Source organism: Castanea sativa, chromosome 3 (genome assembly GCF_040712315.1).
Source record: "Castanea sativa cultivar Marrone di Chiusa Pesio chromosome 3, ASM4071231v1".
Taxonomy (NCBI): Eukaryota; Viridiplantae; Streptophyta; class Magnoliopsida; order Fagales; family Fagaceae; genus Castanea; species Castanea sativa.
This window is the reverse complement of record NC_134015.1, coordinates 22,620,937-22,637,742: the sequence shown is the minus strand read 5'-3', so window position 1 is coordinate 22,637,742 and position 16,806 is coordinate 22,620,937. Positions and strand designations below refer to the sequence as shown.

The 16,806-nt window shown below is 35.0% G+C and overlaps 1 protein-coding gene and 1 long non-coding RNA gene across 4 annotated transcripts; one reads left to right on the top strand and one right to left on the bottom strand.

Moving 5' to 3' along the window:
• Positions 1 to 137: 137 nt before the first annotated feature.
• LOC142627569 (uncharacterized) lies at positions 138 to 3,380 on the top strand. 3 transcript variants are annotated; one of them, XR_012842880.1, is made up of 4 exons: positions 138 to 251; positions 1,802 to 1,884; positions 2,074 to 2,167; positions 2,959 to 3,380. It is a non-coding gene; the product is annotated as an uncharacterized LOC142627569 (long non-coding RNA). The 3 variants fall into 3 exon arrangements; XR_012842881.1 differs by having other exon boundaries at positions 193 to 428; positions 2,959 to 3,311; XR_012842882.1 differs by lacking the exon at positions 138 to 251 and adding an exon at positions 296 to 432 and having other exon boundaries at positions 2,959 to 3,311.
• Positions 3,381 to 13,220: 9,840 nt separating this feature from the next.
• LOC142627529 (F-box protein SKIP28) lies at positions 13,221 to 16,554 on the bottom strand. The gene is made up of 2 exons (XM_075801409.1): positions 15,862 to 16,554; positions 13,221 to 14,032 (listed from the first exon to the last, which is right to left on the bottom strand). The coding sequence occupies exons 1-2, from the start codon at positions 16,267 to 16,269 to the stop codon at positions 13,433 to 13,435; spliced, it is 1,008 nt and encodes a 335-aa protein (XP_075657524.1). The 5' UTR covers positions 16,270 to 16,554; the 3' UTR covers positions 13,221 to 13,432.
• Between the last annotated feature and the right edge of the window lie 252 nt (positions 16,555 to 16,806).

Below are 16,806 nucleotides of genomic sequence, written 5' to 3'. Positions count from 1 at the left end.
TACATGTTTGCAAAATATCAAAATTATCAAAAATCAATAACTATAACATAACGCGATTCTACTGTACCATCCCCAATCCTAACCATTAATTTATAATTGTTTCAATCTTGGCCATTCACATAATTATAATGGAAACCGGTTATTGGTAAAGTAGGTCATTGTATATAATCTAAAAAAAAGCTACAAAATTTTAAGAACGTTTTCGATCAGCAAATCAGAAGCAGCTTGAAGATAGAAATAGGTTGTTGCAGGTAATTTGTCTCTACAATACGATTCTGTCGTTTCTTGCCCTATTGAGTGGGGAGAAATCGTAGTACCTGAGATCAAGCAGTGATTTTTATGGCAAAAAAAATTTGTTCTTCAAGAAAACAAATCCATATCCAGTAGAAGAAATTTCCGACTCTAACGGGCTAACCAACCATCCTCAAGTTGGTATTTCATAGTCTAGATCCCTACCTCTAGATTGGCAAAATATGGGTTCTTTAATTCTTTGTAGGTCATGTATCTGTTTGAGAAAAAAAATTTCTTTGGTTTTTTCAATTCAATTAATAATAGAAATTTATGCCATGTAATTGATATTTGACATGTACATGCCATAAGGTTCATTTCCTCTCTTTCTTCTTTTGATTTTATTGGATTTTATGATGTGAGAAGATAATGTTGAATTGTGATTGAGTTAGTAAATAGGATTCAGGATGGAGGATTTTTTTCATTTAAAGTTTGAGTTTTATTTTTTTTTTAAATTTTTTTTATAAGAGTGCTTATTATGCATGTATACATGTTTGTAAAAATGCCAAAAAGGGCTTTTGTTTATTCATTTATTTATTTTTTCCTCTGAGCATAATGTTTCCTTTCCTTAGTTATTTAATAGACAATTGTAATGTTTTTGATGTGTTTGGATTCGGTTAGCTTCATGTCATGGCAATAGCTATGCTTGGCCGAGCTTTGCATTTGAGCCTGAGGATAATGTCTTAATTAATCTAGAAAAGAAAGAAAATCATGTCTAGTATTCTATGTTAATGATTAACTCATGTTCTTAGTGTCTTTTTAGAGAAATAGCCTTGATTGGTCCAAAAGTCTACAAGTGGAAACTATCATGATAACTATCATCATCATCATCATCATCATCATCATCATAGTTTCCACATGTAAACCCTTGAAAATGATAATAAACAGTCAAAATAAGAACTTATGGAACCTTCGTATGAAAGTAGTAATAATTCTAGAGACTTACAACATCTTTCTTCCATAAAAAAATTGAAACAAGCTATCCCAATAGACGTAGTAATTCAGCACAAAAAAAGAAAAGAAAAAAATGATGTAGTAATTTATAAAAGCAGAGAACTTAAATAGTTTGCATTTTTGCAACAAATATGATATTGATGGGTACAACAATGTTTGCACTGTAATTTTCATCTAGGACTTCATAATATGAGGACAGTTATGCATAATGCAAAAGAACTCTTGAGGTTTATGTCCATGAGATTCGCTTCTCATTAAATGGTAGTAATAGTTGCTCTGTTTGCCAATACAGTAAGGTGACTTCTACACTAAATTGGTATCATGAATACTATTGATATCAAAGACTAAAGTTCAAGTTATATAAAATAAAATTCTTCAATTGACTCAAGAAATTTGTTGGTTTCTGAAGGGTGCACTAGTTGATTCACATAAGGGGAGTTGCTATTTATACAATACATCTAGTACTAGTTTAGAAAGCTCTTTGTGTGTGCATGGTTGGTTTAGTCAAGTTTTTTGTGCACTAACTGTTAATAACTTCTTTATCTGATCATACTTTCAGAGAATAAGTTGAAACAAAAAAGCCAAATCAATTTGCAGAACAAGAAGAAGAAATCTCATCACAAGAAAATCTCTGGTTTCCAGGTAATCTGGTGGCTCTACCATCTTGTGCTTTTTATGAGATTATTATAAATTCAACTACAATTAGCTTGCCGATTTCTTTCTATTTTACTCTCTCCTTGTTCAGCTCACTTGGAAAGATGGTGTGTATGCTTACTTTGAGAGACAAGTTTGGTTGATACTTTTCAGTTGCTGATCAGTTTATCTAAACAGTTTGCTCCAGGTAGTTCATCAAAAGTTCTCATCACATCTGCAGATTCACGAATTCGGGTTGTTGACGGTATTGATCTGGTTCATAAGTTTAAAGGTATAAATAAGATACATCAAATTGTGTCTTCATTTATTGTTGTTACTTTTCTTTTTTTGTTATTTATTAACATGAAAATGCTTGATACATGAAATTTTTTTCTTAAACCTGATTGACATGATTAATTTGATTGTACCTCCAAAAGTTGATGCCTTTCTTCATTTCTTGAAGTTCTCAATGGTACTTTCATTATGCAAAGCGTTAAAACTTGCTTTGACCTTAATGGCCCTGGTACTCTATGGCTAACTCTTAGATTTAGGCTGTTATAGTTTTGACTTGCAACTATTAAAATATTGTAAATATTTGATCTTTAGGAAGGACAATGGTTAACTCACTAATTTGGAGAGCAAGAATTTATTGTTAACTTTTATGGTGAAACGCCACCGTGGATCACAAATTTTTTTTTTATAAACCATTGTAGTAGCCTTTTAGTTACAATATGCTAAACTTGTGACCTTTGGAAATATGGTGTAGCACAGATGTGCTTGACTTGGTGCTCTTTAGAGGCGTGTGTAGAACTTACCTATAAAAGAAACTACATAATAAAGTAGTTGAACTTTTTAATAAAATTACTTATCAAAAAAATAAATTAACAAATTAGTTGGAAAAAAACTTGCTGTCAAAAGGCGTGAATCTTTGAGTTGGACCTTATCAAAAACTTATCAATATTCTTTTATAAATTTTAAGGATATTGATTTATTTATAACTCTTGTGTTCCTTTTGTGTTTATCACTTTAGTCATAATGTCTTTATTATATGCTTTATTTGATACATTCCCCTTTGATGTACAGAAAACTACCAAAATTCTCTATGCAACGGGGTGTACTCTTATGAGCATCTCATTTTTCTAAGTGTTGATAGTTATACCATGTAAATGCAAATACTTTAGTTACCACTTGAGCTGCAAAAGGGACAATAATAAATTCCTACAAGTCAGAAGTTGCCATGTTGAGAACTTAGGAATGAAAAATCCAGACATGTAGACCAATTGTAAGATCTACATGATGGTCCTTTTTTCAATTATTGCCATGATGGTATTCAAATATAGATGTGAAGAAATACATTGTAGTGGATTTCTTTGTAAATGAATTTTTTCCTTCTTATGATGAGCAAGTAGCAGAGTAAGTAGAAGTGAAGATACTTATAATGGATTTCTTTGTAGTTTTTCAGCTTCCTTTAGATACTTTACAATAAGAGACTTGTTTGTAGTACATGAAATTGGGTTGTATATCATTTCAAGTTATTGTTATTATGAGGTAAAAAACACTATATTTAGGATTTAGCTCCAAGTGCAAGTAGGTGGTATGTTTTCGTTGGACCATCTATGGCATATACAAATAGAACTCATGAATTATTTATCCTTTCGTATATAAACTTGTGGAAAAATGATTTCATAGAGCATTCAGATCCAGAGAGCAAAAATATTATAACACCCAAAATTTGCCCAATCAATGCAAAAAATAAAATAAAGTAAAAAATTACATTAGTTTATGTATCAATTGTGCAAAATATGAAATTTAAAATTTAAAATATTTTAAAATAAATGGCCAAGAGGGGTAATATGTGATGTTTGTTCTACTGAATTACTTCCCAGGGCTAACTCAACTATATGACCGTGTGCTAACTACTTCCTGGTATTGCAGTTTTCAAGCTATAACAAGTTTTGTCCATGTTTAAAGATTACTTTGAGAAAATATTTAGATACATAATGCCTTTCATTTCTACATAAATTTATCACTTATGGAATCATCACATAATGTCCTGCTTTTTTCCCCATTTCCTTTGTTTTATTGTCCAATTTATTTTATTTGAGTTAACTCATTGCTTCTTTTTTTTTTTTTTTCTCCTTAGAAAAATACAAAAGCATGTGCTTATAAAAACAAACTTATTGACAATTGGAGGACATTGAGATCTTGTGTGGGAGGAATAGAGCTCCTAGAGTTGGTGTAAAATATATGGATGATGCAATTGAAGTTATGACTGAGGAAGGAAAAAAGTGATGAATTCTCCTATTGCACAACAACACGTCAACATTTAGTATCAATAAATTATGCAATTGAGCCTTGCCAAAGAAAAAAGAGTAGAAAAGATCCACTTTGAAACAATTTTTTAATTTGAGATTCTTAATGTTGTTAAAAAAAAAACCATGCATTTTGGGTACCCTCTCTCTCTCTCTCTCTTTAAAATATTTTAGTTGGCCAGAGTTGGTGAGACATTTTTTTAGTTGGCTATGATGGAAGATATTTAATCATTATCTTGTCAATTTGTCTATTAATGGCTTCTTTGTTTTGAATTTTGTGTAAAAAACACATTTTGGATATTTTATCTTCTCTCTTGAAATACAACTTTTTAGCTGTTCAGAACTTTGAAACAATTTTTTAGTTTGAGATTTTAGATGTTGAGAAAAAACTCATGCATTTGGGTTCTCTCTTTATGTTGATATTGAACATTTTAGTTACCAATAGTTGGCAAAAGAAGAAAAAATTTAGTTGGCTATGATGAATGATTTTTAGTAATCATCTTGTCAATTGGATTATCAATCGCTTTTTTATTAGCTCATTTATTTATTAAAAAATGTTACTAAAATTGAAATGTAGAAGGTTTAAGAAAAATAATAATTGGAAAAATATTTTATTGATCTTAAATCCATATCTAAATCCAAATCTAGGTATCCAAATAATGGAATTTCAAATCCTTCATTGTATAAAAAGACCCAAACAAGGAATTTGAAAATCAATGAATTTCAAATCAAGGCTTTTTGAATTTATTAATTTTAAAATCAATGGGTTTCAAATCAAGCAAATAAAGTGGATGTATAAAATTTGTAGAACAAAGTTTAACTATAAAAACCTTACTCAATAAAATAAAAATTACTACATATTTTAAAAATTTAACACACATGCCAAGTTTTGTGTCAATTGAATATTATTTACTATATAATCTATAAGCTTATATTTTATTCATAATTTTAAACTGCAAAAAGTTGCAACTTCAACAATTTATTGATGACATAGCTGTTGATCTTTAATTTTCTTGAAATTTTGCAAGCATGCAGGATATAAGAATAAGATGTAATCCAATGGTGGATTTGTTAAAATTCATTTCCAATAAAAATATATTGAGTAAGGTTACAACCAATTTCGTAGTCTAAAGCTACAACTAATTTTGTAGTTAAACATTGTCCAAATTTTTATTATCATTTTGGTCTTGCAAATAAAGGTTTTAGAAGGTATTTTGGTCATTTTTAGATTTCAAGGGTCCTTTGGCCATTTTTTAGGTTTCAAAGGTATTTCGGTAAGTTTCTAGGTTTCGGGGGCATTATGGTCATTTTTTAGGTTTCATGGTCATTTAGGTCGATTTTTTAGTATCTAAGAGTATTTCAATTTTTTTTAAGGTTTAGAGGGTATTTTAGTCTTTTTTAGGTTTTAGGGTCATTTCAATTATTTTTTAGGTTTTAAGGATACCCAATAATTTTTGAGAGTTTTGCGTCTATTTTGGTAATTTTTGAGTGTTAGGATGTGTTTTGGTAATTTTAGTATTTTAAAGGGTATTTAATAAATTTTAGATATTTTAGGAGTAATTTTGTTATATATATATATATATTCGTCGATTATTAGATAATTCGATGGGGTTGGGCTGGTTACGCCCATATGTAATATTGGTATGGTTTAATATGACGATAGAATTGTCAAATGTGAGTAAAAAAAAAAAACCATTGAATGTGACAAAAGTACGATCACATATGATGTTGGTACAGCCCAATGTGACAATGAAATTGTCAAATGTGAGAAAAAAATAGGATGTCACCGAATGTGACAAAAGTATAATCAGATTTGACGTTTGTACTATCTAATGTGAGAAAAAAAAAAGGGAACTACCATATGTGACAAAAGTATTGTCAAATGTTATGCTCGTATCGTCGAATGTGAAAATTGAACCATCAAATCTGAGGAAAAAAAAAGGAATCACTGAATGTGAGAAGAGTACAGTCACATGTGATGTTGGTACTACACAATGTGAGGACGAAACCGTCAAATGTGAGAAAAAAAAAAAAGAATCACCTAATGTGACAAAAGTACAGTCACATGTGATTTTAAAACTGCACAATGTGAGGATGGTGGAATTGTCAAATGTGAGAAAAAAAATAAGGGAACCACTAAATGTGACAAAAATACTGTCAAATGTGATGTTGAAACTGCACAATGTGAGGTTGAAATCATCAAATGTGAGAAAAAAAATAGGGAACCACCAAATGTGACAAAATTACTGTCAAATGTGATGTTGGAACTACACAATGTGAGGATGAATCCGTCAAATGTGAGAAAAAAATAAGGGAATTACCAAATGTGACAAAAGTATTGTCATGTGATATTGAAACTGCACAATGTGAGGATGGAATTGTCAAATGTGAGAAAAAAAATAAGGGAACCACCAAATATGACAAAAGTAATGTCAAATGTGATGTTAGAACTGCACAATGTGAGGATGAAACCATCAAATATGAGAAAAAAATAAGGGACCACCAAATATGACAAAATGTGACAAAAGAACTGTTACATGTGATGTTAGAATTGCACAATGTGAGGATGAAACTGTCAAATGTGAAAAAAAAGGAATCACCAAATGTGATAAAAGAGTTGTCACATGTGATGTTGAAACTGCACAATGTGAGGATGAAATGAGAAAATGGGTTTTTGCCCTTTTTGTTTAAAAACAATTTCCAGCAAAATGCCTAATTTTTCAAACTATTTAGGGAAATGCTCCTGTTTTGAAACTCGATTTTCTAAAAATCGAGTTTCAATTTAAAACTCGATTTTTGGACAATTGAGTTATAGCGAATTGAAAATTAATTAATTTTTTTAACATAGAACTCGAGTACTTTACATGGAACTCGAGTTCCAAAAAAAAAAAAAAATTCTATGTCCTCGTTCGCTATAACTCGATGTTCCAAAAATCGAGTTATACGTTTGAAACTTGATTTTTAGAAAATCGAGTTTCAAAACAGAGACAGTTCCCTAATTAGTTTCAGACATGGGGTATTTTGCTAGAAAGTTTGTGAGAAAGGGGTAAAAACCCATTTTGGCCGAGAATGAAACCATCAAATGTGAGAAAAAAAAAAGAAAAAAAGAGAACTACCAAATGTGACAAAAGAACTGTCATATGTGATGTTAGAATTGCACAATGTGAGGATAAAACCGTCAAATGTGAGGATTTGGTAACCTGGTATAGCAAGTTGCATACTAGTGGATACCATACTGTTAGGAATCCAACTACTGTCCAACTGTATGTGTGCATGTGGAACTGATGGTCAGGGTGTGTGGTGCTGATGCCCAATGCTTGTGGTGCTGCAGAGTGTGCCTAGGCTGATGATGTGGGGGGGCGTGTGTTGCTTATGGAGCACGCGTGCTCATTTGATGCAGGGTGTGGTTCCAGTGCAGCTTGGGAGTGTATAGGATTATGTTGTAGATAATGAGTGTATTGGTTAGTTAGCACTGTATACCTATATTGTAGGATAGTGACACGTGTATTAATGTAATGGTGATGTGGCAGGTGTATGTTAATTGATGTAGGAGTTAGTTAGAAGGATTAGCTGTCAAGGTAGTTACACAGCTAGCATTGAGGGAGTGGCTGACAGTATTAGACTTGGGAAAGGGTTATAAGGGATCATTAGAAGAGTTCTGTTAATTGAATACTTCCTTTTTCTCTATTCTCTATATCTCTATATCTGTCTCTGTTTTCTTTATCTCTATTCTTGGAGGTTAGTTGTCCTCGAATTCAACTATCAATTCTCACATTCCTTTCATTTGGTATCAGAGCTTGGCTTTTCTTGGCTATAGCAGAAACACAATCAAGCACTGCTACTTAGGAAGCCATTGCTTCACTCAGGATTGCGTCTGATCATTATGCTAAAGAAATTCAAGAAATGCGAACAATTCAAAAAGTGCACACGTGAACTCTGAATGAGATGAATCAGCAATTGGCAATTATGGTACAAAGGCGTGGTGGTTCAGATCAAGAAGTATTGCCCCCATCTCCAACAAATGGTGGAACCAGACATGCCAAATCTTCATCTTTTGCTCTGTCACGCCTTGTGAAATTGGAATTTCCAAGGTTTTCTGGGGAAGATCCTACTAGTTGGGATTACAAAGCCAATCAATATTTCAAGTATTATAACACCCCAATTGTAGAGAAGTTGATGCTTGCTTCATTTCACATAGAGGGTGAGGCTTTAATATGGTTTCAAGATAGTGAAGAAGCTGGTCTTTTTGTTGATTGGGAGTCATTGATTCAAGCCTTGCACATCAGATTTGGTGCAATAGTCTACGATGATCCTATGGAGACTCTCACTAGGCTAAGGTAGACTGCTTCAGTGGCCTTGTACAAGGCTCAATTTGAGGTTTTGTCCAATAGGATTAAAGGCTCATCTGTTTCTCATAAATTAAGTTGCTTCCTTAGTGGATTAAGAGATGAAATAAGGCTGCTAGTGAGGATGCTCAACCCAAAATCATTAAATGAGGCTTTTGGTTTGGCAAAAATACCAGAGGAATATTATTGGAGTTGCAAGCAAAGTGCTAAGTTGGATCAGGGAAAGCCTTCTATTTTGGGTGCCCCACCTAAAACTACTTCTCTTTTGGAATCCAAAGCCAGACTGCCAATTAAAAGGATTTCTCCTGCTCAAATGGAAGAGAGGAAGAAGAAGAGTTTGTGCTATAATTGTGATGAGAAGTGGGGTCCGGGCCACAAATGCAAGAATGCAATGTTATTTCTTTTGGATTATGAGGAATTAGCTCAAGAAAACATCAACTCAGGGGTGCATATCATTGAATTAGAGGAGAATGGTGTTGTAGATCAGATTGGGCAGGACCAGAGCGTGTTGAGATCACTCTTTATGCATTAAGTGGCACTCCTACTTCAAGCACTATATGAGTCATGGGGAGGATTAAGCATAAGTCCTTTGTCAATCTCATTGATTCAGGTAGTACCCACAACTTCATTGATGCTGCCTTGGTGTCACATTTGCACATTAATGTTGATACTTCTCAAGTTTTGGAAGTTAAGGTTGCAATGGTGATTTGATCAAGACTCAAGGTCTTTGTGAGGAAGTGCCTATCTGGTTGCAAGGGAATTAATTATTGGTACATTTGCATGTGTTGCCAATGGGGGGGGGGGGGTGTGATTTGGTTTTAGGGACTCAGTGGTTGGGCACTTTAGGAGTCATTCACTGGGATTTCAAGCTGCTTACAATGAGCTTTTGTTATAACCACAGGCAGGTTTTGCTACAAGGTTTGAGAGGTACAAGTTCTCAATTGCAAGATGAGGATTCTTTTTTGAAGCAATTAGTTAAGAAAGGGTTGGTTTTACACATTTGCTTCCAGCCTCAATTGTCAGCTGCAAATTGTTCAGCTCAGGTACTTGAAGAAGTAGTTGCTTTGTTGGATGAGTTCAAGTCAGTTTTTGCTACACCAGAGGGGCTGCCTTCCTTAAGGGACCATGAACACCAAATCAATTTGAATGAGGGAGCTCAAGCTATTTGCCAGAGGCCTTACAGGTACCCTTATTACCAAAAAAAAAAAAAAGAAGTGAAATTAAGAAGATTGTTAAGGAACTACTATTTGCTGGTTTAATTAGAAACAGTAGCAGCCTTTTTGCTTTACCAGTCCTTTTAGTTAGAAAGGCTGATGGTTCATGGAGAATGTGTATTGATTATAGGGCTTTAAATCAAGAAACCATTAAGGATAAATACCCTATACCTGTCATAGATGAGTTGTTAGATGAGTTGTTTGGTGCAACTATTTTTTCTAAATTGGATTTAAGGTCCGGGTATCACCAAATCAGAATGAGGGAGGAGGATATTCCCAATATTGCCTTTAGGACTCATGAAGGTCACTATGAGTTTTTGGCAATGCCATTTGGCTTAACCAATGCACCTTCCACCTTCCAATCCCTCATGAATTCGAAGCCTTACTTAAGGAAATTTGTTTTGGTCTTTTTTGATGACATCCTTGTATATAGCAAGAATTTGAGTGATCATGTGCATCACCTTAAATTGGTGTTGGAAGTTTTGGTGAAACACCAATTGTATGCTAAACAATCAAAGTGTGTGTTTGCTTGTAAGGAGGTGGAGTATCTAGGACACCTCATTTCTGGTGATGGGGTTAGAACAGACCTAAGGAAAAAAGATGCTATGCAGCAGTGGCCAATTCCTAAAGATGTTAAGGCCTTGAAAGGATTTTTGGGCTTGATAGGCTACTATAGGAAGTTTGTTAGGGGGTATGGTCAAATTGCTGCCCCTCTAACAGCCTTATTGAGAAAGGATTCCTTCATTTGAAACTCTGAAGCTTCTCATGCTTTCCAACTTCTTAAGGATGCAATGTCCAATCCTCCTGTTTTGGCTTTACTTAACTTCTCTAAGTCCTTTGTGGTGGAGTGTGATGCATCTGGTGTGGGTGTTGGAGCTGTCCTAATGCAGAACCAAAGACCAATAGCTTGCCACAGGCAAGCATTAAAGGGTAAAAGCCTTGTTCTTTCAACTTATGAGAAAGAATTGCTAGCTCTAGTAGTGGTTGTGAAGAAATGGAGACCTTATCTCCTTGGTAGGCCATTTGTGATTAAAACAGGCCATCAAAGCCTTAAATACTTGCTTGAATAGAAGGTTGGGACCCCTACTCAGCAAAAATGGATTACTAAGCTTCTTGGCTATGCAATTTTGGTTGAATATAAACATAGGAAAGAAAACTTGGTGGCTGATGCCCTTTCAAGGAGGGGGGCTGTTGAGGATGTGGCTGTTGAGGGTGTTAATGTGGGCACCCTTTGTATTATTTCTTTCCCTACTCCCACTTGGTTGGATGATCTCAAGAAGACTTACAATTCTGATTCTACAATTCAGAAAATAATTCTTGCTATTTAGTCAGGCAGTGATATTCCAATTGGGTTTACTTTTTGTAATGGCTTGTTGTTTTATAAGGGTAGATTGTTTTGGGTAATTCAGCTCAGGATTTGAAGACTCATGTGTTGCAGTAGGTTCATGCTAGTCCTCTCGGGGGTCATTTTGGCTATTTGAGGTCTTTTCAAAGGCTTAGGAAAGATTTTTTTTGGACTGGTATGGTGAGGGACTTAAAAAAGTTTGTGAGGGAATGTGATGCTTGCCAAAGGTTGAAGAGTGAAACTTGCTTACCTGCTGGTTTGTTGCAGCCCTTGGCTATTCATAATAGGCCTTGGCTAGACATTAGTATGGATTTTGTGGAAGGGTTGCCGAAGTCTCAACTTAAGTCAGTTGTTTTTGTGGTGGTGGACAGGTTCACCAAGTATGTGCATTTCATTCCTTTGGCTCACCCTTACACTGCTGCTAAGGTTGCTCATTTGTTCATGCAGTATGTCTTCAAGTTACATGGGATGCCCTCTACAATTGTGAGTGATAGGGACCCAGTGTTCACTTCCAAATTCTAGTCTGAGCTGATGAAACTACAAGGAACTACATTGGCTATGTCTTCTTCCTATCATCCCCAATCTGATGGGTAGACTAAAGTGGTAAACAAAAGTCTGGAGAACTACCTGAGGGCCTTTGCTGCTGATAGACCTCATTCTTGGGTGGAATGGCTGCCTTTAGCTGAGTTTTGGTTCAATACTAACTTCCACACATCCATTAAACTCACTCCATTTGAGGCACTTTATGGCTATCCCCCTCCTAAGGTTGTGGAGTATGTACCTGATGTGACAAGAGTTGCAGCTGTTGATTCTTATTTGCAAGATAGGCAACAACTTTTTTCCTTGCTGAAACACAATTTAAATATGGCTCAAGAGAGAATGAACTAGTTTGTTGACAAAAAGAGGGTGGATAGGTCCTTTGAGGTGGGTGATTGGGTTTATCTTAGGCTTCATCCATACAAGCAGTTCTCAGTGTAGTCCAGACAGTTTGGGAAACTTGCTCCACGTTTTTATGGGCCCTTTTAGATTGTGCAGAAGGTGGGTTAGGTTTCTTACAAGCTTGCTCTACTTGAGGGGTCACAAATTCATCCTGTATTCCATGTTTCAAGTCTCAAGGCCAAATTGGGTGCTCATGTGATTCCTAGACCTACTTTGCCTGCTGTGTCTGTAGATCAGATCATTGCCCCTGAGCCTGTGGCTGTTTTGGATTCCAAAACTCATCAGTTGAGGAGCAGGCTCATCACTCAAGTGCTTGGGCAGTGGCAAGGTGAGAGAAAGGATGATGTTACTTGGGAGAGCTTGTTTGAATTGCAAAAGAAGTTTCCACACCTTGTGGGCAAGGTGTTTTGAAGGAGAGGGCATTGTTAGGAATCTAACTACTGTCCAACTGTATGTGTGCATGTGGGATTGATGGTTAGGGCGTGTGGTGCTGATGCCCAGTGTGTGTGGTGCTGCAGAGGATGGTGCTACAGAGTGTACCTAGGCTGATGATGTGGGGGGCGTGTGTTGCTAATGGAGCATGCGTGCTCAGTTGATGCAGGATGTGCTTTCAGTGCAGCTTGGGATTGTATAGGACTATGTTGCAGATAATGTGTGTATTGGTTACTTAGCACTGTATACCTGTATTGTAGGATAGTGACACGTATATTACTGTAATGGTGATGTGGCAAGTGTATGTTAACTGATGTAGGAGTTAGTTAGAAGGATTAGCTGTCAAGGTAGTTACACAGCTAGTATTGAGGGAGTGGCTAAGAGTATTAGACTTGGGAAAGGGTTGTAGGGGATCATTAGGAGAGTTTTGTTAATTAAATACTTCCTTTTTGTCTATTCTCTATATCTCTATCTTTGTCTTTTTTTTTCTTTATCTCTATTCCTGGAGGTTAGTTGTCCTTGAATTTAACTATCAATTCCCATTTCCCACATTCCTTTCACGTACCTCAATAAAAAGGGGGGGTATGGTAGAATTACCCATTTGTGTTATATATATATATATATATATATATATATATATATATATATATATATGTAATTGTAAATTATATACAACAAGTTTATTTATCAAATAGTAACATTTAATTGATACGAAATTCTGACATGCTTGTTAAGAATATAAAAAACATATAATCTATTGGTGAAAAATTTAAACTTTTAATCTAATAAAAAGTTAATAAGTGGAGTAACATTAAAGCAAGAGTTACGTGAGATGCATCTCCAATTCTCATTAAGTTGTACATATATACGACTGATGAACTAATACGAGTGATGAACTGATATGAGAAATAAGATTTTGAGGTTGATTATGACATTCTACAACTAGAGTGTGCATGTCAATATTCGACATTAGCAGTACCAAGCACCCAACATCGCAACAAATTTCACATGACAAGCATCACAAACGAAACCAGTAGAGCTGGAAAGCCTGTGTTGGTGATTGATGTGTAGCTTGCAATATGGCTGGTTACATAAATTACATTTAGGAAGCTGCAACCAGCAGTTTGAACACAAGTTGTCACCACACGCAGTGGCTTCCAGTTCTTCAGATTCTATGATGCATCCACCACACTCTTCACACCTCGGAATGCAAAGGCTGCATGCCTTGCAACCCTTATTCTTGCAGGTCTCTCGTGGACAGTCATATACCATACTTACATTGTTGCACTTTGGGCAAATATCCACGTCAATGTCGATCATAGGGTTACTTTCTTCATTTCTAAACTCTGGGGAATTCCTGTGATGAAATAGGATAGGTTGCTGCCTTTGATGCTCCTGCTGAGGCAGTTTCATTTGGAAAAACGAGCGAATTGTGTTGAGGTGATCTTTCTTTATGTTGTAGATGCCATGTATCCTTAGACTTTTTAAACTCTGATGATTTTCGGATAATGTCTTTACAGCTCTAATGACTCCCTCAGGGGTTAAGCCAGTGCATTCTGGTAGGAAGAGCTGAATCCATATGCAAAGAACAATAATGCAGTTAAAAACTGTCCGATAATATATGTTTGTTACATGAGTGTCTTCAAAGAATGAGTAAGGCACTTTTCCCCCGAAAGGATTCATTGATGGGATGCATATTTTCAGTGAAAAATGCTAAAAAGTAGCATCAATTTCATTATAAGATGGCAGAATGCTTACAAACTGACATAATAAATCAAACGATGTTATGGTTGAGAGCTTTTGCAATTCTGGTACATTAATCAATTAAAGTAATTTTGATCACAATTTTTTTTTTTTGGGGTGTAAAATCTTGATACAGTAAATCAAACGATGTTATATGCAAAAATGTATGAATCAAGTATAGCATAAACTAATCTAAAAAAAAAAAAATGCAGCGTAAACTATGTGCACAGAGGGCTGTGTCCAAATAAATCCCCATTCCATTGATTTATGAATTGAATCTAGTTGATTGTTGGGAGCAATTGTGTTAGGTTCTAAGACTTTAGAAACTGAATGTATTAGAACTTCATTTTGTATATGCTGACAAACCATGATCAAAACAATGAGTCTAGGTTTAGGCTTGCTTAAAACGTGTTTAAGTGTAAGTTTGAATCGAATGTTTTGTAGGAATTTACTGTGTAAATTTGCAAGGCTCAATTGATCGAAAATAAGGCTCAATCAATCGAGAATTGTGGATCAGCAAATTTTGCAAAAAGTTCAAATGCAGCCCAAGCTCATATAACATGTAGGGTTAAGTGTTTTATTTCAAGTATAAAGAGAAAAATCCTAACCATGTTTTAGAAGTCTCTAAATAGTTTTGTGTTTTTTCTAGTGTGAGATTTGAGATGTGTTTACCTTAAAACACAAGGAAAGCTCTACCAAAATCTAGATCTGAAATCAAGTTTTGGTGGTGATTCAGTTGTTGCACAAAGATCTTTCAAAGTACAAAACCTTTGAGTGGAGTCTCAAAGTCACAAGTAGGAGAACTTGTGTTTAGTGCAGATTCAAGAAAAGAAGTAGTTTATGGACTCAAAGCTGTCACGTGGTCGTAGTAGTAGGTTTTTTACACGAGGTAGCATTAGGATGTTAGTGGTTTAAGTTTTTTTGTAAAACTTCAATTTTTTTATAGTAAATTTGTTTTTTATCTTGAGGATAATTAGGTCAAATCCTCTTTAGGTTTTTTACCGGTTTGGTTTTCCTAGGTCATCAAATCTTTGTGTTCTTTACTTTCCGCATTCTATTTGTTTTGTTCACAATTGTTTAACCTAGACTTGAATGACAAACTTGTTAATCAACTTGGCTTAATATTAAGTTAAACATATTGTGTTATGGGGTCTAAAACTTAACAAATTGTACAAGGCCCTGTCCAGGCAGCTGTAGAGGCCAATGCCTAGGCTAAATGGCAAAAGCATATCACAGTGCCTTTTTATTCTTCCCTGTGGAAGTACTGTTTTTAATAAGTTGTGCTGGTGCAGGATCAGCTCACTTTTGTACCCAGATTGATAACTGAGTTGAACCGCACTATAAACATATACATAGTACGTACATATATTATATTGCTCTACAACTCAATTTAGCACCCAAATGAGCCAATCGTATCATGAAAGAGGAGAATAGACAGACTTTTATGATAGAGGAAATCCCAGTTGCCCACCACCAGGCAAATCTTATCCATTGCCATCTCTTAACAATCCAATGCAAATTATTCATGGCTATCAACTGTCCCAAATATGAACTACTTCATCCAATTAAAGCACCAAAAATAAAATTGAAACTGCAAAATTAATTGGAGATGGAACATAAAGAAACATCAGACATCAATTTTTTGGTTTTCATACCTTGTTGATATGGGGGTTCTTCCTTATGACTAGCTGAAGCCCATCATCTGTAATCTTCTCACAGTCTATCAGAACCAAAGTTTTCAGCCTACCACTCGCTTTTGAAGTGATCTTCATCAGAATCTCATCAGACAACCTTAAACTTAAAGGCCTTTCAACAATGATATTCAGCCATAGCAGTACATCATTGTGCACTGCATCTCTTAATGACATGCAAACTTCACTCATGGCAAGAAGCTCATACAAAGGAAGGTAAGCCAAAACAAGGAACAAAGACTCATGGGGTGGCCCTGGTTCTACTTCCTGTGTATACTCGTTTTGGGAACTTACAGATTTGGATGAAAGTAGAGTTAGTGAATTATGCATGTCTTCATTTTTGTTGTCCTCCACAACATGTGAAATTTCCATGTCCGTGGGTTTGAGAATTGACAATAGAAATTCAAAATAAGAATGATTTAAAGGAGTTATATAAGCTGCATGAAGCAACGGAATGAGAATTGAAAGGAAGAAGGAAGGAACTTTTATTTTACTTTGCAGAGAGAGGAGAGAGTTTGAAGTTAAAGGATAAGAAAGGCTACAACAAACTTAGTAGTTAAGAGTTTCAAGACTAGGATGATATAAGCCACATGTGCAAGTTGTGACTTGTGAGTCTGTGAGTCGGTATGTAGAATTTTCGGACGGAGTCTTCTTTCCTAGCAAGTAAATGAATATTGCTAAAGCTGAATTCAAGAACGAATTTACGATGGTGACAAACTAAATAAATGTAACATGTAATCCAAATTTTAAAATATTAGCATGTAGTTAAGTATGATTAAGGGCATGTTAGATTCAAATCACATCTAGCATAACAAAGATATACTGTTCAGTAACTTTTTATTAGATTAATATTTTTCAAGTCTACCCTTAAATTGCATCTTATCTCACTACCGAGTCTATGAATTCATG

Coding starts and splice junctions, on each gene's coding strand:
- LOC142627529 (XM_075801409.1), bottom strand. CDS start 16,269: ATGGAAATTTCACATGTTGTGGAGGACAACAAAAATGAAGACATGCAT. Junction 14,033..15,861: donor AGAACCCCCATATCAACAAG/GTATGAAAACCA, acceptor ATATGGATTCAG/CTCTTCCTACCAGAATGCAC.